Below are 21,207 nucleotides of genomic sequence, written 5' to 3'. Positions count from 1 at the left end.
TCCTCCTTTTCCCAGCTCTCACCCACCCCTCGTGTCTCACTGACAGCTGTGCCTTGCTCATACTCCCAGGCTGGACAGGGAACCAGGCTTAATTTAAGATCAGGCTTAATTTAAAGAGCAAACAAAACAAAAAGAGTTAAGTATCCCAATCCTGCTGTTTGCTCAGCCTGGCTGCTCTGCCCATAAACCCAGGATGCTTCCTCCTGATAAATGCATTTACTGGGTCTGTGTAAGCTGATGGGGACAATTAAGATAAGCTGAATAAATAACTGCAGTAATTGCAAGAATTTAGACAACTGTAGTTCTGTGAGAAGTCACCTGTATGTGATCACTGAATTACGGAGTGGAGAGAGAAGAAAATATTGAAACAATTAAAAAAAAAAAAAAAAGAGAGAAAGATCCCAAATCCACGTGGGAGAACCTCCCTCTGCTTAGATTTCCAAAGGAAAAAGCCCTTCCCACTATTTCTCCTTCCTGTCTGAGGGACAACACTCTGAGGACACTGATTGTTTGTGTTCAGCAGAACACCATGTGAAACAAAGGCTGAAAATCCCATTCCTGACCCAAAGCATCCCAGGAGAAGCAAAGTCTCCCAGGACTCCAGCAGCTCTTCCTGCTGCACACACTCAGCTCCTGGAGCTCCTCTGAACTTCTCCTGATTTCCCCTCCTTCTCTCACCCCACCTTCCCTGCCAGTCACCTCAAAGTGACTTTTTGAAATCCAGTTATAAGCAATTCCTTATATAGTTGAATCATTCTCCACCTTGAATAGTAACTTCCACACAAGGGATGTTTGTCTTTAGCATTCCTAGGCAGCGTTCTCCCAAAACCTGAAAGTCTAAAGCAGAAAGTTCTCTACTCTCACAGATTCACTACAAGTGGGATAAGCAGCACACTGGGACAATTTTATTCCTGTCACAGCTCCCCAGCAGCTGCTTCCCTCATGCAAAGTTAACATCTGAATTGTATGAGCTCGCTCAGGTTTCCAGGCACTGCATTCATCAGCCCCACTGAACTAGAAACAGAAATGGGACAGCAGCACATTTACTACAGCTCTCACAAGCTTCAAAGCCTCCCCTGCCCCAAACTCCTGCTGATGGAGAAATGCAGAATTATTGCATTCCATGCAAAGTCTGACAGAAACACTCTTTAAGCAGGCTCGTAACGACGCTGCTGGGACACAAATCAGCGTTTTGGTGCCTTGTGCCTGTGAACACCTGGCAAACACATCCTGATTCCCAGGGTGATGCACATCCCACGTGCATCTCACTCCAGCGCCATCTCCTTCCTCATCCCCCAGGGCAGGGGTGACTCGGGCACCTGCTGGGTCCCCACCACACCAGGCCCATCCATCCCTGCTCCGGCAATTCCCAAAAAACCTCCTTGCTCCCATAGCTCTCACACCTTCCACCGTAGCCTCACGGCACAGAAAAAAAACCAACAAAACAAACAAAAAATAAAATAAAATAAAAAAAAAAAAAAAAAAAAAAAAAAACCCAAAAATCCAACTTTGTGAAAGCCTGCTTGAGGAGCCGGGCCAGCATCCCGGCTGTTCTGCTGCTCAGTGCCAGCCCCAGCCTCTGCGAACGCCCGGCCGGGAAACACACAGGTGAGCCTCGAACCTCCGGCACCTCCGAGCCCCCGCAGCGGGGCTGACACGGGGCCAAGGCCCCAACCCGGGGCCGGCTCTGGCCGCTCCCTCCCGGCAGCACCTTGGCCAGCAGCTCGCCCAGCCGCTCGCCCGGCCCCGCGGAGCCCCCGGGGCGCGGAGGGCCCGGGGCGGGGCAGCGCCTGAGGGGAGCCGGGGCGCCATGACGGTGCCAGGGCCGGGGGGGAGCGACCGGGGGGACCCCGGGGCTGCGAACCGCCCGCTCCCGGCGCCGCGGCGGCCGCTCGGTACCTGCCGTAGATGCCCTCGGTGATGCGGTTCCGCTTGAGCGGCCGCCGCAGTTTGCTGCAGTCCGCGCTCCGCCGCTTCATCCCGCCGGCCCGGCCCGGCCCGGCCCGCCCCGCTCACGGCAGGACCATCCGCCCCCGCGGGGGGTTCCCGAGCGCGGGGCCTTATTTTTTTGTTTATTTTTCTTTTTTTTCCTTTTTTTCCCTTTTTTTTTTTCCCCGGGAAACAAAGAAATAAAAATAATTCCTGGTCCGTCCCTCCCCGCCGTGTTCCCCCGCGCAGCCGCCGCGCAGCGCCCAGCCTCCCCGGCGGTGACCAATCAAGCGGCTGAGCCCGACTGAGTGACAGCAGCTCCGACCAATGGGTAAGGGGGAAAGGCAGACGGGCGGTGCATCGGACCAATCGCAGTTCTAGAAAGCTGAGCCCGCCTCGTGCCGTCGCGTGGCACGCCCACCGCCGTGAGTGACGGCCGTGAAAAACAATCAGAGATGGTGATTTGTGATTGATGGCCTGCCGCCCAATCGCGGTGCAGATTCTCGCGTCATCCCGCCTACTCTGCTGCAGCCTGGTTCCCGCCCCCTGCGGTGACCGACAGCAAAACCGCCCAATGGAAGGGAAACAGAAAAATAAAAGGACAGCTCAGCCATCCATTCGGAAACGGAAGAAGGAGGGCTCAATTTCCTCTGTCACCGTAGCACCGAGGTGCCACCTCTCCCGCTTGATTGACAGCCTCGCTGGCAAATGGGCAGCTGGGGAAGGGGACGAAATGTCTCCGGGGCACAGACAGGCAGTGGGCATTTAGTACCAGCCGCTGCCGCCCCCACAGCGCGGCCTGCGCTGCCGGCTCACCGGAGGGCAAAATAACCCTCGGGGTGACTGACGGGCAGCGCCAGCCAATGAATGGCGCGCCTGTCTGAGTGACAGACAATCTGACCAATCGCAATGCAGGACGCGCAGCCCAGAGGCGGCCGGTGCTGAGGATGGACCAATCAGACACCAGGAGGGCCCGCGCTCGGCCAATGGGGGGACAGTCCCTAAGGCCGGCCTGTGGGGAAGGGGCGGGCGCTCGGAGAGGGGCGGGGCCGGACGGGTCCCGCCGCTGCCGGGGGCTGCCGAGTCACGGCCGGGCCCCGGCTGCGGCTGCGGCTGCGGCTCCGCTGTGGGCCCGGGCTCCAGCGCCGCCCGGCTGAGCCCCCACCCCAGGGCCCGCGGTTGGGGCTTCCGTGGAGCCTTTCCGAGGCCCGCGTGGTCTGCGGGAGCCGTGAAGGGAACAATGGCGGCGCCGCTCCTGAGAGAGGCCAGAGCGCGGCCTGGACCCGCCCGGGCCTGGCTGGGTGGAGGGTGGCGGTGCCCGCGGCCCGGGCTGGGTGCCACGAGCCTGCCGGAGGCTGATGGATCTCCCAGAACAAGGGTCGGGCAGTGATGGGCTGAGTGAGGAGCTCGGGTCCCAAAATGGCCTTAGAGCCATGCCCGGAGTGTGCTGGGCTGAGTCATGGGGGTGTTTTACAGTGGAGTTGGATTCGGAGCATCGTGGATTTGTTCGGGCTGGAAGAGACCTTGAAGATCATCGTGTTCCACTGCCATGGCAGGGACACCTCCCGCTGTCCCTGGCTGCTCCCAGCCCCAGTGTCCAACCTGGCCTTGGGCACTGCCAGGGATCCAGGGGCAGCCACAGCTGCTCTGGGCACCCTGTGCCAGGACCTGCCCATCCTGGGGAAGAGCTTTTTCCTAATATAAAAATTACTTTGTGCTTCACCCTGTAAGAGATCACCAGCCTTTGGTCTCTGTTTGGAAGTGTAAGCTGTGAATCTGAGCATCACCTTTACAATGTGTAACCCTGAGGGAAAAGGGTGAATTCCTCACCTTTGGGGTGTTTCCCTGGATGTTAACCCTGATGGGATTTAGGGGTGGCACAAGGACTGATTAGCTAAATTAATACCTAAATTGCTGCTAGAGCTGTTAGCCTGTCTAGAGGAAGTTCAGCAAGTTCTGTCTGAATTCCTCAGACACAGAATTCCCAGAAAAAGCACCTCCACGTGAATCCTTCTGCATCAGGATTTTCCTGAAGCCAGGACAGTGCTTTGCATGCCTGGGGAAGATTTTTTTTTTTTAATGTTATTTAGGAATGTCTGAAATGGGTGTACGGATATTTAACTTTGTTAGGCTGGGAAAAGGCTTTGATATTAAAGTGATTTGATATTAAAGCATGTTGATATTGGGTGGGAGAAAAGTTCAGGCTATTACCACAAATCCAAACCTTGCACAGATGCTTTGCACAATATTATTGTCCCCTACAGCCTGGGACGGCCTCAAATTTAAGTGGCCTGTGAGTTTTGTGTATGTATTTTTACCTGATGAATGTCCCTGTCACCAGCAGGTGGCTTTATCTCCATTTCTGAGCACGTTTCTCTGCATTTCTGGGCTCTCCTCAGGCCCTGCGGTGCCAGCTCAGCACTGGGTTTGTGACAGCCTCAGAGCAGAGCCTGAGGTGTAATTTTGATTTAATTTGAAGTGCCTGGACAGAGAGGGCTCAGTTCACACAGGCACAGTGAATACTGAGGAGGGACAAATGTTCTTCCAGTGCCTCAAGGGGCTTATAAAGGGAGGAGAGATATTTTAAATGGCAGGACAAAGGGGAATGGCATTGAACTGCCAGAGGACAGGCTTGGAGTGGATATTAAGAAGAAATTCTTTATCCACAAGGGGTGAGGCCCTGGCACAGGGTGCCCAGAGTAGCCCCTGGACCCCTGGAAGTGCCCAAGGCCAGGTAGGACATTGGGGCTTGGGGCAGCCTGGGACAGTGGGAGGTGTCCATGCCATGGCAGAGCTGGCACTGGGTGGGATTTAGGGTCCCTTCCCACCCAAACCAGTCTGGGATTTGTGCCATGGATCCATAAAGTGTCCCTGGAGCTGTTCCCATGGCCATGTGTGAGCAACAGGCTGATCCTACAGCAGCACGGGAGGTGCTGCATCTCCCAAATCCCTGATTCCCTGGCTTTGGTTTGGATCCATCCATCATCCATCCATCATCATCCATCCATCATCCATCATCCATCCATCATCCATCCATCCATCCATCCATCCATCCATCCATCCATCCATCCTCATCCATCCATCCATCCATCATCATCCATCCATCCATCCATCCATCCATCCATCCATCATCCATCCATCCATCCATCCATCCATCCATCCATCCATCATCATCCATCCATCCATCCATCCATCCATCATCATCCATCCATCCATCATCATCCATCCATCATCCATCCATCCATCCATCATCCATCCATCCATCATCCATCCATCCATCATCCATCCATCCATCCATCCATCCATCCATCCATCATCATCCATCCATCCATCCATCCATCCATCCATCCATCATCATCCATCCATCCATCATCATCCATCCATCATCCATCCATCCATCCATCATCCATCCATCCATCATCCATCCATCCATCCATCCATCCATCCATCCATCATCATCCATCCATCCATCCATCCATCCATCCATCCATCATCATCCATCCATCCATCATCATCCATCCATCATCCATCCATCCATCCATCATCCATCCATCCATCATCCATCCATCCATCCATCCATCCATCATCATCCATCCATCCATCCATCCATCCATCATCATCCATCCATCCATCATCATCCATCCATCCATCATCATCCATCCATCCATCATCATCCATCCATCATCCATCCATCCATCCATCCATCCATCCATCCATCCATCATCATCCATCCATCCATCATCCATCCATCCATCATCATCCATCCATCATCCATCCATCCATCCATCATCCATCATCCATCCATCCATCATCCATCCATCCATCCATCCATCCATCCATCATCCATCCATCCATCCATCCATCATCCATCCATCCATCCATCCATCCATCCATCATCCATCATCCATCCATCCATCCATCCATCCATCCATCCATCCATCCATCCATCATCCATTCATCCAAGGTTTGCTGTGGTGTCCCACTGGGGTTCTCAGCAGGACCTTCCCCACCTTTCTGTGACAGGACTTGGGGCCAAGTCAACAAATCATGGTGCTGCTCATGGAGTCCATGTTCTCCTTGCTCTCTGGCCCAGCTGCCAGAGGCCCCAGCAGCTGGGATGCCCAGGGAGCTGTCCTGCTGTCCTGCTGTCCTGCTGTCCTGAAGCAGACCAGAGGCTGTTCTGTGCCCACGGGCACTCTCTGAGCTCAGCCCACGGCAGCTGTGCTGAGTTTTGGCTCCTGCCACAGCACAGATAAGGAGCTGCTCCCTGCTCACGCCTCTTGGCCTTTTTATCTCACTGCTGGCCCCCGCAGCTCCTTGGCTGTTGGCGTGAGGGCACTGGGACCTTTCCACAGGGACAAGGATCACTGCAGTGCTGCTGCTCCATGCAGGCAGTGCACGATGCCCTCCCGCTACCCGAGCTTCCGCTGCAGCGTGCCCTGCCTCATCCTCCTGCTGCAAGCTCTGTTCCTCAGCCGTGCTTTCTTTGCCTTCCCAGGTGCTCCTGTCTCCTACTTCCCACCCAACCTCTACCCAGGTAAGCCTGGCACCCTGCTGGAAAAGGAGGGATGGTCCCTGCTCCTGCTGTGGGTTCTGTTGGTGTCAGAATGGTTTTATTGCTCTTTGAACTTGCCAGGAGTTTCTTTGTAGGTGTGATGGGGATCCAAGACTAAATTGTATTTTTGGTCAGTTTTTCTGGTGGGTTTTTTGACCTCTCAGCCCCCATCCTGTGACATCCACTCAGATCGCTGTGTAAAAATAAATTCAGCATTAAGGGTGTTTTTTCTCTTAGTATAGATTGGAAAGCTCTGGAATTCTTGGCAAGCTCTAAACAACAGTGGCACTTATTTTTTTTTTAATCTGAAGTCTTCTTAGTTAATTGTAATTTTTAATTGATTTTTTTTTAACCAGAAATCTGCATTAATAATTTCACTGCTGAATTGTTCTTTTCTGTCCTGCAGCATTTCAAGATGTCAACCACATGGTGATTTTTGGATTTGGCTTCTTCCTGATGGTTCTGAGAAGATATGGCTTTAGCAGCACTGGATTCAACTTCTTGCTCGTTGTTCTTGGTGTCCAGTGCTCTTTTCTGGTGGAAGATTTATTAAAACTCCTTAGGGTACAGCACAATGAATTTGGTATGCAAAGGTAATGAGCTCGTGTTAGAGCAGGGCTAACCCAGAACTGCTGATTGCTCCTTCCAGGGCCCTGCTAGGGGTGAGCAGAGACACATTTGGAGGCATTTTAGAGGGCTTTTGGTTTTTAATTACATTGTTCTGTGTCATTCCTTTTTATTGGCCTTGGTGTCACCCTGAGACTGAGCTGTTTTCCTTCCCTTTCTTTCTTGCAGTCTGGTAAGGGCTGTGGTGAGCATGACAGCTGTGGTCATCTCCACTGGGGCTGTCCTGGGGAAGGCCAATCCTGTGCAGTTAATTGTGATGACCCTGGTGGAATTAATCATTTTCCATGTGAGCAGATGGATCAACAGCACATTCCTGGAGGTACCCTGGTGGGATTTTCAGATACGTGGGGGGAAACGTCGGCCTGAAGCAGCCACAGATGGGGAATGTTCTGTTGCTGCAGGTCCCAGAGAACCTCACATTTATGCACGTGCACCTCTTTGGAGCCTACTTTGGTCTGGCAGTGACCTCCTGCTTCCCTGAGCCTCCCCCAGGGCTGGACAAGAACAGGAGCACCCCAAAGTCAGAGCTGTTCTCCGTGCTGGGTGAGTCCTTGGCTGGAATGCCTCAGCTGCATCAGGGATTGCAGGGGGACATGCTTGGGGCTTGAAATGCAGAATGCAGCCCTGAATGCAGCCAAGCACAGCAGCTGCTGCTATGCTTCCTGGTCTGTGGCAATGGCCACTTTCTACCTGGCCCAGAGGCCACTCCTGCCACACTTGGGGCTCAGTTTGCTTTTGTCACCTCAGCATGAAGGCTGCTCCAGGTTCACAGTTCTTCCTCCAGGTTCACCACTCCCTTTCCTGTCCCCCTTGGCTTGCCTAGGCCTGCTGGTGAGGGGCTGAGTGCCAGAGCTGAGCTCATAACTTGTATTTCAGCAGAGCTCAGGCTGTTTCTCCAGGTGCTGCCCAGAGATAGAAAGGGGCAGTCCCTGCTGCTAGCATAAATAAAAAGATAAAGCTTGGTGGAGGGTGGGGAGTGTGATACAGGCAGCCCCACGAGAGAGGAGCTGGGGCAGGACAGGCTCAGTGTCTGGGACTTTCATTCCTTTTCTTGTGGAAGCAATTTGGTGTCTTTAATATCACAACTTCTGTAGTGCAACTGCCACCAGCTGAACCCAGAGCTTCCTGCAGGAGTCCGCAGAGACTCATTCTCACTCAGTCTTTGCCCAGTTTAGGGAATACAAAATTTAAATGCTGCTCTTTCGTGTCCCTGGAGTTCTTGTTTGCTGTTTATTTCCAGAGATGAGCAGATACTCATAAGAATGCTTCAGAAGATTTTATATCTGTATTTAGGACTGACTGACTGCCTAATCAATGGGAATAGGATGGATCATCTCACAAGTTTATTACCACAAGTTTAGAGTTGCTGTGAGGCAGGATTATCTCTGCCTTGGTGCACTGAAATCATGGATGTTAGCAATGCAGACTGGATTTCACAGAGCCGAGACAAGCTGGTACAAAATCAGTGCCTGCCAGGGCTGCTGAAAACTGGATTTGTGCCTCACAGTGACAATGCCTGTGTCACTTGTTAGGGCTCTTGGACAGGAACACATCAAATGTCCCTGTCAGGTGGATTGCAAAGGGTCTGCTACCTCTGCGGGGTGGGGAACACAACATCAGTGATGGGAGTGGGCTGGAAACAAAATACAGCAGCTGGGCAGTGCCAGAGGAGCTGCTGCTCGGTGCTGGGGTTGGTGTCTGTGCACAGCCCAGCCCCACGGGGCCCTGGGCTGCTCTGAGGCCACCACGTCCCTCTGCTGGCTGGAATTCCATCGGTGCCCGTGCACCTGAGCAGTAATGCATCCTGCCAGGCTGGACACTGGCCCCAGGGAGCCTGGGCTGCCCGAATGCTGACCGTGAGGGGCACAGAAGCAGCAGAACCTGTTTGCATTCTGCTAGAGAAGCCTGTGTGCTCATGGGGGTGTGACACTGACAGCTCCTCACTGGGAGTGCTCTCAGAGGAGCTTTGGGAATTGCAGTGAGCGCACGCTGCGGGCTGGAGCCCTCCAGACACGGGCAGTGGTGGCTTCCTGTGCTTCAGAGCAGCTGCTGATGGTCTCTTGTCCTTGTCCCCAAGGCACTGTGTTTGTCTGGGTGTTCTGGCCAAGCTTCAATTCCATCCTGCTTGAGTCCAGGTGGGAAGCAGCTCTCAGCACGTGCTTGGCCCTCGCAGTGAGTGCTGTGGCTGCCTTCATGTTGTCTGCTCTGACCTCCAAGGATGGCAAATTCAGAATGGTAAGGACCAGGGAAAACCCTGCCTGAGGCTTTTCTGCTCAAATAGATTTTCTGGTACCCTCAGGAATACACTGGAAATACAACAGCTATGAACTGAAGCCAAGGCCAGGGTCTGACTGCCACACACTCACAGAGGGGTTTGGATGGGAGGGGGCATCAAAGATCACCTCATTCCACCCCTGCCATGGGCAGGGACACCTTCCACTGTCCCAGGCTGCTCCAAGCCCTGCCCAGCCTGGCCTTGGACACTCCCAAGAGCATCCCCACCTTCTCTGGGCACCCTGTGCCAGGCCCTCCCCACCCTCACAGGGAACAATTCCTTCCCAATACTGACCCTGCACTTTTCCTCTTTCAGTGTAAAGCCATTGGCCCTTGTCCTGTCACTACAAACCCTTGTAAGAAGCCCCTTAAGTCCCTGTTGTTGTTGTTATTGTTGTTGTACAGGCTCACATCCACAGTGCAGTCCTGGCTGGAGGGGTCACCATCAGTTACACAGCAAAAATCATCCAGTACCCTTGGATTGCCATGATTTTGGGGCTGCTTGGCAGTGTCATCTCCATCCTGGGATCTCACTGTCTACAGGTAATGCTCAAAGCCCAAAATGGTTCTTGGATAAGCTGTATAAATTTCTTTTGCAATGTAGCATACCCCAAGGGAAACCTCTTTTCCAAACTAGGAAACCTGAGGTAATGTGAGCAGAGTGCAGAATTGCAGCTCATGAGAGCAAATTCATCCTCTAGGTCTGCAACAGCTGATCTGCAATTACCAGCTTGTGTTTCTGGTGTCAGTTAAACTTTTTCTTCTTCCCAGAGGTGCTTTAATCCTCCTTTGAAGCTTCAGGATACTTCTGGAGTTCATTTCACTTTTGGTTTGCCTGCTGTGCTTGGAGCTGTGGCTGCTGTTCCTCTCCGTGTTGTACGAGAGATAAATCAATGGAGTGATTTATCCAGGTACATAAATTCTTGTTTTAAATAATGAAGATAGATAATCAGGGAGGGAGATATCAGAGTGCAGCATGAAGGACACTTCTCATCATGTTCTTCATGGTACAAACTTAATGAAGTTTTAATACCAAAAGGATGGACAAAATAAATCCTCTGAATTCTGCATTAGGCTTCTGGTATGTTCCTAAAACATCTCACTGCAGATTTGAGAATTACAGTTTCTATGAGAGATTTTGATAGATGCAGATTCATTCACAGCGTTGATGCTAAATAAAAGGTTAAACACTTTTTTTTTTTTTTTGCTTTTCAGTCTGGGTTATTTAACCTTTTTTGAAATTGGTGCCATCTGCCAGACCATCAGCACTGCCTTGATAACAGGTTTGATTACAGGTCAGTACTGAAACATCCCAGGAATTCCTGTATTTCCATGCAGCAAATTTCTATGGGTAAAACACTGGTGGAGTAAATGGAAACATGAATGCCAGGGACTCTTCTCAGCCAGGCTTTAGAAGAAGAGCTGTTTTGCACAGAAGTAACCCAGCAGCACCATTCTTTCAGTGCTGAAGTATCATTTTAACCAAGGTTTAACAGCTGCCTTCAACCTGCAGACAGGAGAGGTGTGAAGACAAAAATATTTCCACTTTTGGGTGTTGTCTTAGTGACAGTGAGTGAGCCCCCAATCTGGGGCTTCTCACTTTTTAGGCCATTTGGAGCAAAGTTTCAATAACATCAGGAGCTGCCTCAGCCCAGCTGCAGCCCTTTGATCAAGACATTTTGGGATTTTTTGGGACTTTTTTGCTGCTTTGGCAGCAGCACTCACATGGATCCCATGGGATGCTCTGGTTTGTGGCAGCTGCTGCTGTTCCCCAGCCCCAAATTCTGCCTGGAGTGACAGAGAAATGGGCAATGAAAATTGCTGGGAAACACACCCTGCAGTGATTTTTTGAGAGTTTTAATTGATTTAAACCTTTGCATTACTTTAAGTGTAATGAAGGAATAGATTTTTAGAAAACATCCAGCTGAAATAACCAAACATTCAGTGTTTAACCAGCTGTTTACAAATCCAGAGATTCCCATCAGATCCCAAAACAGTGCTGATAAACCAGATTGTTTAAAATACACAGGCACTTCTCATGCAAGAAATTCATCATTTTGATGTATTTTCATAACCTAGCAGCTGTTTAATGGGCTTTTACCTAAAGTAATTCATTTCTAGTATCCCAAGCCTTGATCCTGGCAAGCCTCTTTTTGTATTTAAGGCCAGCTCGAGTCAGGGGGCTCTGCTGAAGGATTTAGGTCTGAATTTGTGTTTGGAGCTGTTACATTTGCATAAATGTTGCCAAGAAACTCCTGTTGCACACAATCCTGCCCTTGCCCTGGTGTTTATGTTTGTTTTGGATCTCTCTCTCTCTCTCTACCAACAGGTTTAATCTTAAACATCAAACTGCTTAAAGCTGTGCATGTCTCAAAGTACTTTGATGATCAGTTTTACTGGGAGGTGAGTTTCCAAATGATTTCAGACTCCCTGGGGGGAAGTTCATTTAGCACCTTGATGAAGAACTCAATGTACTTGAATTAAAAACATGGGGAGAAAAAGGGTTATTCCTTTTCCCAGCACATTTTGATGCACAAACAGTCCCTGGGCACCCTTAGGTGCTGATGTGAGGCTGTATCTGAATGACAGGAATAAAAAATGGGTGAAAAGAAGCTTTAAAATCAGCTTTTCCATTGGTTTGGGGGATTTTCCTGTGATGATTTGATGTGTTCTGATAGAAGAATGTTTGTGTTCACAGTTTCCCCACTTGTCTGTTGGATTTTGAGGGGAGGAGCCCAGCTGACAGAAACGAGCAAGATAAGATTTTCCTCTTTATCCTCAGAAAAACTGAACAGCTGTGGTGGGTACAGAGAGCACTCAAACATCAATTCTCAGGCCCACAAAAGCCACCCCAAAGGACACTCAAAAATTAAACTGTTCCAATTATTCTTGAAAGATCCAGAGGGTGAATTCAGAGATGCAATCGTCAGATGCATTCAGCTTTTCTGCTTTTTTGCCCTTAAGTATTTTTTTAAGACATGCACAAAAAAAGTTGGCTGCACTCATGGCTTATCAATCCCAATGCTTGGAAACATTAAGCTATTTTTAGCTCCTTAGTTTACAAGGCAAAATAATGGATTTGGAAAGTGTCATTTCTCAAGGAGCACTTCTCATCTAGCAAAGTACTCAAGTTTTTAAGCTGAATTCATTCTGCTGAAGGCCTTGACAAGCCAGGATTTGATGAGTGAAGCTGGAGCAGGGCCAGAACTCTGCATCCTGCCAGGCTGAAAAAAAAATCTGGCATTACTTGGCTGGGGCTGGATGTGTTGGGAAATTCTGATGGCAAAAAAGTTCAGTTGTGGATGGTGCTCCTGAAAGCCCTGGGGGCTGCCAGATGTAAAACACAAAATGAGCTCGGGGCAGTGGCTGGGAGGGGACAGCCTGGCCCAGCACAGGGGGAATGAGCCTCAGTTGCTCCAATTTTGAGCCAGCACCCAATTTTGGAAGTGCAGGCACTTGGGGGACAGAGGATTCTCTGCCAGTAAGCCCTGGTTTTTAATTGGATTGTCATCCTCAGTGTTTCTTAACTTTCAAAAATAGTTGACACAGAAAATCTTCCAGCAGTGCTTACCTAATAAAGGAGTGAAAACCTGGCTTTTTTTTTTTAATTTTTTTTTTTCCTTCAGCACCCTTGTGAGGAGTGAATGAATGAATGAATGAATGAGGGAACTCGTGACAAGGCTGAGAGCTCTGATGAGGCTCACTGGCCTCATTCACTCCCTGGGATGAGCAGATCCCTGCAGCTACAGAGGGAAGGAATGCAGGCTTGCAAGGAAGGGCCAGTTTTCCTTGTTCCCAGTTCCCCAAGTGCCCAAAGCTTCTACACACAACTGTGAGTTGTTGCTTCCTCTTTATCACCACAGGATAAATGAAATATTCAGGGGATGGGGACAAAAAAAAAAATCCCAAACCACCACAGTTCTGAATTACACAAGAAAAGCCACACACCAGCAAGTTTTGAAATTGAAGAAATGGTTATATTGCCCAGATATAGGAAATACTTAATAAATACCTGTTAAAAGGTTGTTTTAATGCAGTTTTAGTAAGTCTTGGATTGTAAATAACATCATAGAAACAGCTGGTTAAATACATCCATATTCCACTCACCTTTTATTTGTAACAAACATCATTTTAGAAAAGTGACTCCACCGTTGTTTGTAGCAATTTTACATTTCTCAAAAACACCACAACACTGAAGTGGACGTACAAGAGTAAAAAAAATAACCAGAATAGAGCTGGATTTAGTGCTTTCAGCTTTCCTTGATTTCTCTTTCGACACGATGGAAGGTTTACAAAATGGTTTTACAAAACTTTGGGGGGGTGCAGTTAAAGCCCAGGGCACTCCAGGGGGGTTCACTGCCACAAATCCTCTGTGCGACCAAACTTGAACACCAGGCCCCTGTGGAAACACCACAAATCAAACCCCTCTTGTGTTAAACACAGGATTTCCAGGGGTGTTTGTTAATCCAATTCCTGTGCAGCCAGATCCCAATTTATTCACACAGGCCTGGTTACAAAACAGGACTTCAGGATGAAACAGATCACAGCAAGTTTCAGGTTTTTATCATTAAAATCCAATTAAGTGGGAAACAAATAAAAGAGGACAGTCTTACCCAAAAAAGATGAATGCATTCTGGAAAAACACAGCTATTCCTGGGTACACCACTGGTTTTTCTAAGAGGAAAAAAAAAAATCTCCATAATGTTTTTTGGAAAAAATATATATATAAAAAAAGCATATCCCATTTCTGACATGCTGTTTTCCCTTGAGCTAATTTAGCAGAGAGGCTTTGGGAGCAATCTGCAGGAACTCAAATCATTTGTATTCTGGGAATAAGTGTTCACCAAGGGAATTATTCCCTTAAAACTGCAGCAGTTTAATTATATCCATGGAGTTCCCAGTTGGGCAAGAGCTGGGTTTGTAGAGGAAGTTTGAACTTAGATCAAATCCATGCCAGTATCAGTGATAGAACAGTGATGTGTAGGCCAAAATACTCAAACTGGCCCTGCCTAGAAACCCTCTAAATAAAATCCTAAAATTCAAGAGTCATTTAAAACACCTCCAACTTTCCAAAAAAAAACCCCAAACCAAACCAAAAAACCAAGAGCCAAGTCTTACCTTTAACCACGTACCCCCCAAAAAGGATCCACATGGAAGCAATGAGGGACCCAAAAGCCATCATGAAGCCAAGGAAGAGCCAGATGCGAGCCCCTGCAATGGGATGGGGGATGTGTGAACTGATGGGATGGGGGATGTCTGGAGCTGAGGGACACCCCAGCCCCACAAACCCCCCCTGGCACAGCTCTGCAGGCTCGCTGGCCCCGTGGCTCTGAGCCCTGGTACCTGTCTGGCCCAGGCAGCCCTCGCTGTAGCTGTCCCCCCGCACCTGCCCGTTGGACACGGCGTTGATCCTGGGGGGAAAAAGGGGACAAAAGTGGCATGGAAAGCTCTCTCCTTGCCATTCCTGACTGCGCAGAGGAGCTGCTGGGGCCTTACATCAGGAATGCAATGGTGGCTATGACTCCACAGGCGTGGTAGGAATGGTTGAAGTCTTCCACTTGAGGGTATTTCACAGCAGCATCGATGATGATCCACCAGCCTGTGAAAAACTGGGGGGAAGAGAAAGAGCTTGAAATACAGACACAGCCCGTGAGAAAAAAAAAAAAACCAAACAAAAATACCATCAATATTTAAACTGGGGGGAAAGAAAGGGTTTAAAATACAGATACAGCCTTTGCTCTGCCTGTAAGAAAACAAAAAAAATCATCAATATTTAAACACCCTCAGAGCCTCCAACCCAGACTGAAGTGGCAACACCTTTAGTTCTCCTGTCGATTTGGGATCGAGCTGACTGCAGAGCCAGGGATCTGCCCACTTCCTGGGTAAAACTGAAATTTAAACATAAAATGGATGGTGGAAACCAGATTTTGACAGTAGTTCTGCTGCTACACACAGGGACAAATATATTCCCGCTGTTCCTTTCCCTGGAATTGCTAAGTTTGGAGCAGCCCTCTAAAATCATCAATTCCAACCACTAAACCGTGTCCCCAAATGCCACATCCACATATTTTTTAAACATTCCCAGGCACAGTGACACCACCACTGCCTGACCACCCTTCCAGAGGAAAAATTTCCCCTTTCATCCAACCTATAGGCACAACTTGAGGCCGTTTCCTCTCATCCTTCCACTTGCAATGCAGAAGAAACTCTCAAACTGCTCATCATTCTCATTTTACGACAGAAAAGCCAAAATATTCCCCAAGTCCCGAGCAAGGCGGGGCCGTACCAGCACCCCCGCGGCCACAGAGGCGATGGTGTTGCGCTTCTCGCCCCAGTCCACGCACTCGGAGCACCGCAGGCTCTCCAGGAAGCCGGACATGGTTCAACAACTGCGGGAGGAAAAGGGAGCTCCGTCCGGACAGGAAACCGGAGAGCGGCACGGCCCGGGGACCGGGAACCGCCCAGGGACCGCCCGGGGACCGGGACCGCCCGGGGATCGCCCGGGGACCGGGACCGCCCGGGGACCGGGAACCGCCCGGGGACCGCCCGAGAACCGGGACCGCCCGGGGACCGGGACCGCCCGGGGACCGGGAACCGCCCGGGGACCGCCCGAGAACCGGGACCGCCCGGGGACCGGGACCGCCCGGGGACCGCCCGAGAACCGGGACCGCCCGGGGACCGGGACCGCCCGGGGACCGCCCGAGGACCGGGACCGCCCGGGGACCGCCCGAGCCCCGGGGACCCGCCGCTCACCGGGCATCGCCACCGGGGCGCGCCCCCGATCCGCGCACCCTGCTCCGCTCTCGCACCCCGCGCACTCACGGTGCGCGCACCGCGCATTTCCCGTCCCTGAATCCCGCGCATCCCCCGCACCGTGCGCGCCCCCGTCCCTAAATCCCGCCCATCCCCCGCACCGTGCGCGCCCCCGTGCCTGAATCCCGCTCATCCCCCGCACCGTGCGCGCCCCCGTCCCTGAATCCCACGCATCCCCCGCACCGTGCGCGCCCCCGTCCCTGAACCCCGCTCATCCCCCGCACCGTGCGCGCCCCCGTCCCTGAATCCCGCTCATCCCCCGCACCGTCACGGGACGCGGCGGCGGCGGCCGCGCGCAGGCGCAGCGCGCGCGCAGGGGGCGGGGCGGGGCCGGGGGCGGGCCTGGAGCGCCGGGGCGGGGCCGCGGTTCCGGGCGGGGGGCGGGGCCCGCGCGTGCGCCGCGAGCGCGCGGTTGCGTAACGGGAGGGAAGTTCTGGAAGGTTCTGGGCCGGCCCTCAGTCGCTGGCGGGCGGCGGCGGCTGCGGGTTGTTGTTCCCTTCGCGTTTCTATCGCCCTTCTATCACCGACCGCGGCCGGCGCAGCGGGCCCGGCGCTATGGGGGTGACTCACGAAGCGGGGCTCTCCCCTCAGGACCTGTGCGGGGGCAGCCCAGCGGGCTGGAGCCGGTGAGGCGGCGGCCCGGGCCGGGAGGGAGGGAGGTGGGTGAGGCCGAACGCGGTGGCCGCTACGGAGTGAGGGCCGTGGATCGCTCGGGGATGGGTTTTGATGGGCTTCTATTGGTTTTCTTGCAGGAGCGCTCAGGTGCCTCAGGGGAACCAGCGCGGGGCGTGCCCGGCGGCGCCGAGCGGTGAGTGAGGGAGCCCCGAGGCCTCGGGGGGTCGGTACCGGCCGTGGCCCCGGGGACGGGGCCGCCCATGGCCGGCGGCGCTCGGGGATCTCCCTTCTTCCCGTCCCAGCCGCGTGACCTTGGCCATGGCGTAAAGTAGTGAAACTTTACCTGGAGTAGCAACGAGAGAAGCGTTTCTGACAAACGTCCCCCAAATTAAATGACAGATTTTAATGCAGGAGTTTGATTTAGTGCCTATCTTCGCTGTTCACTAAGCGCTAAATAGAAACTCGTTGTCAAAGCGAGCTTCCCTAAACTGAACTGGTTACGTAACTCAGGGTTTAAGTCTTGTGGTAAGATCCTTACCCCGAGTAACCTTTGTAGCTATAAAATGGCTGCCACTCCAGGGACAGCCATTTTAATTATTAATACAGAGCCATAACAAGTGCTGAGTCCCGGCCGCTGAATCACCGGCCGGGTTTTGCGCTGTCCGTGTAGAACATTTTTAACAGCAGCCTGTTGAATACACTGCTGGGATATGTGGAGCTCTGTGCCACCAGTTTTGTGACACGATGCAGCCAAGATTTTATCGGATCTATGCTTAAAAGATTGTGTTATTTTACCTTGTTGGAGTAAAAACCTCTGGTGGAATTGTAGCAGAAATCTGCTCAATTTGTACTGAGCTGGAAGGAAATTACTGTTTTGTATCGTAGATAAAATGGGCTGTATCTAAGCTAGATGGGAAATAAAGCACCTTGAAAATTCTTTACAAGAATGTCAAGATTTTCCTCCTTTTTTGAGGAAGAAGGGTGTTGCAGAAGGAATTACTTAAAACCCAGACAGATCTTCTCTCCAAAATTTTATACAGAACCACTCACGGTTTCAACTGAAGCCTTTCTTTTTTCAATACTACCCTGTGTTTCAGTTTCATGACTGCAGGAGAGGGAATTGCAGAGCTGCAAGGTGGCTTTTTGTTCCTGAAATTACTACTGGGAGATGGTCTGGGGTTTTTTTGGGCTGTTTCATTGACCGTGACTGGGAGAATTACCGTGCTGGTTGCTGAGGCAGTGCCCATCAATGCTGAACTCGCCGTGTCCCCCCCGCAGGAACAGAGACCGGGCACTGCAGAGCGGCAGCCAAAGGCGAGGCAGGCGCTGGGAGAAGCTCGGCAGGGAGAAGCTCGGCAGGGAGAACGGCCGACGTGACGGATTTCATGGATGACCTGAGCCTGGGCTCTCCCAAGCAGAGGGGATCCCCGGCCCGCTCCTCCAGCCGCTCCTCCCGCACTTCCAGCTCCAGCAGCTCCTCCAGCCGCTCCTCCCGCAGCTGGAGCCGCTCCCGCTCTCGTTCCCGTGCGCGGCGCTCCCGCCGCTGCTCCCGTTCCTATTCCCGGTCCCGCTCGCGCTCCCGCGGTTACCGGCGCTACCGCAGCCGCTACCGATCCCGGCACTACCGGCACCGCTACCCGCGGCACCGCTCCCGTTCCCGTTCCCGGGGCTGTTACCGGCGCTCCTACTCCCGGAGCCGCTCCCGCTCCCGCGGCCGGCGCTACTACGGCTTCGGCAGAACCATCTACCCCGAGGCGTACCGCAGCTGGAGGAGCCGCTCCCGCTCCCGCAGCCGCTCGCCTCTGCACCTCAGTGAGAAAGGTACCTGGGGCTGCTTTTGGGGCTTTTCTTTGTGTGGGGTGGGGTTGGTTTGGGCGGGGTTGGTTTGTAAAGCGGGAGTGAAAGAAAAGCTCGGCGGGGTTGGAGAAGTGTGTTTGATAAAAAACGTTCTTAAGGTCGTTGGCACGGGGGAATTGGTCCCTGTTGGTGCAGAACCTGCAGGTTTTAGGCTTGAGTAGGTACGTGTGGATTTTAACGTGAGACAAAGCACTTGTCTTTTTTTCATTCCTTTCTCTTCTAGACAAGAGGGAACTCCTGGAAATTGCAAAAGCCAATGCTGCTAAAGCTCTGGGAACAGACAACATTGTCCTGCCAGCCAGCCTGAAGATCTCTGCTCCTGCCAAAGAGATCAAAACTGAGAAGCAGGAGCGGGAGGACAGCAGGGAGTCAGCTGAGGTAAGTATGGAGTGTTCTCCCTGGAAAGGTAAACACCTCTTAGACTTGTCTGCATGGCTGTGGTGTGGTTCAGCTGTGGAGGTTGTGCTTTTGAGTTCAAACTCTTGAAGAAAACCTTCTCCAGAAACCTGGAGGCTTTGCCTTAAGCTGGAAGCACAGAGGCCCTGTCTGAGGTGTTTGATCCCCTGAGAGTCCAGTAGGGACAGCTGGGGAAGGAGAGGAGACTTGTTCCTTTGACTTGTTCTCCTAATGGGATATTTCCCATGAATTCCACTAGTTTGTGCCTTTCAGACCTAAAACCAGAAGTCTCCTTGCCAAACCTAGTGAATAGTGTGGGTTGTTTTGTTTTGGTTTTTTTTCTTTTAAGGTTAAATCTTTCTGCCTTTTTTAACTGTTAAAAGATTTTCATGTACAACAAACTGTTTCCCAGAAATCCCATACCCAAGCACACAATGCATTTTACATGCTTTATTTCTGTCTTATAGAAATCATGACTATGGTTCCAGACATGAGGAAGAAAATCTGGTGGTAATTAAGGGACTTTGTGGGCTGTAGCTGCTGTGAATTGAAGGGAGGGAGAAACTCGAGCAGCTTCAAGTGAATTTTAGTTTGGTTCTGTCGTGGTGTGTTACCCTGAGTCACAGTAAATCCAAACCTGCGTGGCTCAGGTGCTGCTGGTGGAAAGGGAAGTGAATTTGCTGAGGGTTTGACACAAGTGGGTCCAGGCATCCCTTTTATAAACAATATGCAATATATTGCAGATGTTGAGAGAGTACAGAAGAAGAGGCCTGCATCCCTTGCAGATAAGTCGATTGTTGTTGTCCAAAGCTGTGCAGGATGGGTGTGCAGAGCTGCTGCCACTCGCTGTGTCACTGCCCTGGGGTGGCAGCCTGTGCTGTGACCCCGAGTCCTCTCGGAGCTGTCCCTGGGGCCTGCAGTTGCCTGCATTCCCTCGGGGATTGGCACAGCTGCCTCGCTCAGGTGCTGCCTGCGCTCCGCGGGCTCAGCACTGCTGTGCTGTAGCTTTACAGCTACTCGAGATGAGATATAAAACACTCCACAGAAAGCTGTGCTGTGCCTGCTGGGCCCTGGGTCAGGGATCCCCTTAAGCTGTGTCTGCTCTTCTTTAGCAACCTGGGAGTGCAGCTGAGGACGTGACCAGGGGTGGCATGGAGAGAACCACAATCCAGAGGAGCATTTCCTTCAGCCCTAATGTAAGTGATGGAACCCCAGCACTGAGCCCTCCGCATCTCACTTAATAATGACAACAAAAAGGAGTTCAGTATTTGATAATGATTCCTCTATAGAGCACCCTAAGTACCCCTCAGCAGTGTCTTTGAAGGAAGGTGTTTATCCTCAACCTGAACAATTTAAAACTAGAACTAGCTTTAAACAAAGCTTTTCTCAAGTTCCAAGTCTTAGTAATGCAAACTTAGGATTTAGGGAACGTGATAGCCAGTATAAGCAGCATGAATTCCAAGAGCTGGAGAGAAAACATTTATAAGATCAGCACAGATAAACTTCTTGGTTTTAGCACCTTTTCTTACAGGAAATGTCTTTTTTTTTTTTTTTCCCCCCCCCTCAGAACACAATGGCCAAGCCTGCTCTGCAGAAGCCAGTGAGCCATGCTGTGGTTAAGGAACCAGTGGTTTCTCCACCCAGGGAGGATGACAGGAAGGGAAGCCCCTATGGGCAGTGGGTTCCTGTCAAGAAGGAGGAGAAGAAAACATTCCTGAACTTCTCACCCAAAAGCTCCCTGTTCAGGGCACGCTGATGGGAGTCACTGTCAGCCTGCAGCACTTCACACCCCTCAGCACAGATGGAGACTTCTGATGGGCTTGAAGATTTGTTAATACTGAGTATTTATTTTGAGGTCTTAATTTTTGGAATCTTAGGTTTCTCTTTCAGATAGAGAGCACACAGATCCAGAAGCCACAGATGGGAATCTTGTGTATATTTGTAAATATTTTGTATTGCTTTATTGGACTAGAACATGAAGGTGGGTAACTTTTTTCTAAACCCCAGTTGAGTAGCTGTTCTTTGAACACCTGGATTTACATTGTGTAACTGTTTACTTCAAGTGAATAAAGTTTAGTTTTGCACTGGCTGTGTCAGGTGCTAGGCCTGCCTTGATGTGGTTATTCCTGGGTGTGCCCTGC

At 51.4% G+C, this 21,207-nt stretch overlaps 4 protein-coding genes across 7 annotated transcripts in view; 2 read left to right on the top strand and 2 right to left on the bottom strand.

The window, feature by feature from the left end:
* The window catches only part of MACO1 (macoilin 1), a 30,768-nt gene extending 28,139 nt beyond the window's left edge, over positions 1-2,629 (bottom strand). For both annotated transcript variants that reach the window (XM_062508905.1, XM_062508906.1), the window contains exon 1: positions 1,900-2,629. In XM_062508905.1, coding sequence (XP_062364889.1) covers positions 1,900-1,979 — 80 coding nt within the window. In that variant the 5' untranslated portion in view covers positions 1,980-2,629. The remainder of the gene's footprint in view (positions 1-1,899) is intronic.
* Positions 2,630-6,218: 3,589 nt separating this feature from the next.
* On the top strand, positions 6,219-12,061 carry RHCE (Rh blood group CcEe antigens). Its single transcript, XM_062509294.1, has 9 exons — positions 6,219-6,466; positions 6,891-7,077; positions 7,280-7,430; positions 7,513-7,654; positions 9,189-9,346; positions 9,791-9,928; positions 10,157-10,296; positions 10,601-10,680; positions 11,715-12,061. Exons 1-9 carry the CDS (start codon positions 6,331-6,333, stop codon positions 11,867-11,869), a joined length of 1,287 nt encoding a protein of 428 aa, XP_062365278.1. The 5' UTR covers positions 6,219-6,330; the 3' UTR covers positions 11,870-12,061.
* A 1,406-nt stretch (positions 12,062-13,467) lies between these two features.
* On the bottom strand, positions 13,468-15,838 carry TMEM50A (transmembrane protein 50A). The gene is made up of 6 exons (XM_062509296.1): positions 15,672-15,838; positions 14,882-14,994; positions 14,729-14,796; positions 14,504-14,596; positions 13,999-14,059; positions 13,468-13,784 (listed from the first exon to the last, which is right to left on the bottom strand). Exons 1-6 carry the CDS (start codon positions 15,762-15,764, stop codon positions 13,739-13,741), a joined length of 474 nt encoding a protein of 157 aa, XP_062365280.1. The 5' UTR covers positions 15,765-15,838; the 3' UTR covers positions 13,468-13,738.
* Positions 15,839-16,616: 778 nt separating this feature from the next.
* Positions 16,617-21,155, top strand: RSRP1 (arginine and serine rich protein 1). 3 transcript variants are annotated; one of them, XM_062509319.1, is made up of 6 exons: positions 16,627-16,824; positions 16,951-17,006; positions 18,092-18,634; positions 18,894-19,048; positions 20,179-20,262; positions 20,634-21,155. In XM_062509319.1, exons 1-6 carry the CDS (start codon positions 16,754-16,756, stop codon positions 20,820-20,822), a joined length of 1,098 nt encoding a protein of 365 aa, XP_062365303.1. In that variant the 5' UTR covers positions 16,627-16,753; the 3' UTR covers positions 20,823-21,155. The 3 variants fall into 3 exon arrangements, with proteins under 3 accessions (XP_062365301.1, XP_062365303.1, XP_062365304.1); XM_062509317.1 differs by lacking the exon at positions 20,634-21,155 and having other exon boundaries at positions 16,617-16,824; positions 19,810-20,262; XM_062509320.1 differs by lacking the exons at positions 16,627-16,824; positions 20,634-21,155 and having other exon boundaries at positions 17,911-18,634; positions 19,810-20,262.
* The last annotated feature ends 52 nt before the right edge of the window (positions 21,156-21,207 follow it).

The sequence above is a fragment of the Cinclus cinclus genome, chromosome 26, assembly GCF_963662255.1.
Source record: "Cinclus cinclus chromosome 26, bCinCin1.1, whole genome shotgun sequence".
In the NCBI taxonomy this organism is placed as follows: domain Eukaryota; kingdom Metazoa; phylum Chordata; class Aves; order Passeriformes; family Cinclidae; genus Cinclus; species Cinclus cinclus.
This window is presented reverse-complemented; position numbering and strand designations above follow the sequence as displayed.

What these genes read in the sequence shown, in the direction of transcription:
- RHCE (XM_062509294.1), top strand. Translation starts at nt 6,331, where the DNA reads ATGCCCTCCCGCTACCCGAGCTTCCGCTGCAGCGTGCCCTGCCTCATC. An exon ending in AGAGCTGTTCTCCGTGCTGG is followed by an intron (nt 7,655 to 9,188) that starts GTGAGTCCTTGG and finishes CTTGTCCCCAAG; the next exon opens with GCACTGTGTTTGTCTGGGTG. An exon ending in GATAACAGGTTTGATTACAG is followed by an intron (nt 10,681 to 11,714) that starts GTCAGTACTGAA and finishes CTCTACCAACAG; the next exon opens with GTTTAATCTTAAACATCAAA.
- RSRP1 (XM_062509317.1), top strand. Translation starts at nt 16,754, where the DNA reads ATGGGGGTGACTCACGAAGCGGGGCTCTCCCCTCAGGACCTGTGCGGG. An exon ending in AGCCCAGCGGGCTGGAGCCG is followed by an intron (nt 16,825 to 16,950) that starts GTGAGGCGGCGG and finishes GTTTTCTTGCAG; the next exon opens with GAGCGCTCAGGTGCCTCAGG. An exon ending in TCTGCACCTCAGTGAGAAAG is followed by an intron (nt 18,635 to 18,893) that starts GTACCTGGGGCT and finishes TTTCTCTTCTAG; the next exon opens with ACAAGAGGGAACTCCTGGAA.
- TMEM50A (XM_062509296.1), bottom strand. Translation starts at nt 15,764, where the DNA reads ATGTCCGGCTTCCTGGAGAGCCTGCGGTGCTCCGAGTGCGTGGACTGG. An exon ending in CTGTGGCCGCGGGGGTGCTG is followed by an intron (nt 14,995 to 15,671) that starts GTACGGCCCCGC and finishes TCTTCCCCCCAG; the next exon opens with TTTTTCACAGGCTGGTGGAT. An exon ending in TGGGGGGTACGTGGTTAAAG is followed by an intron (nt 14,060 to 14,503) that starts GTAAGACTTGGC and finishes TTTTCCTCTTAG; the next exon opens with AAAAACCAGTGGTGTACCCA.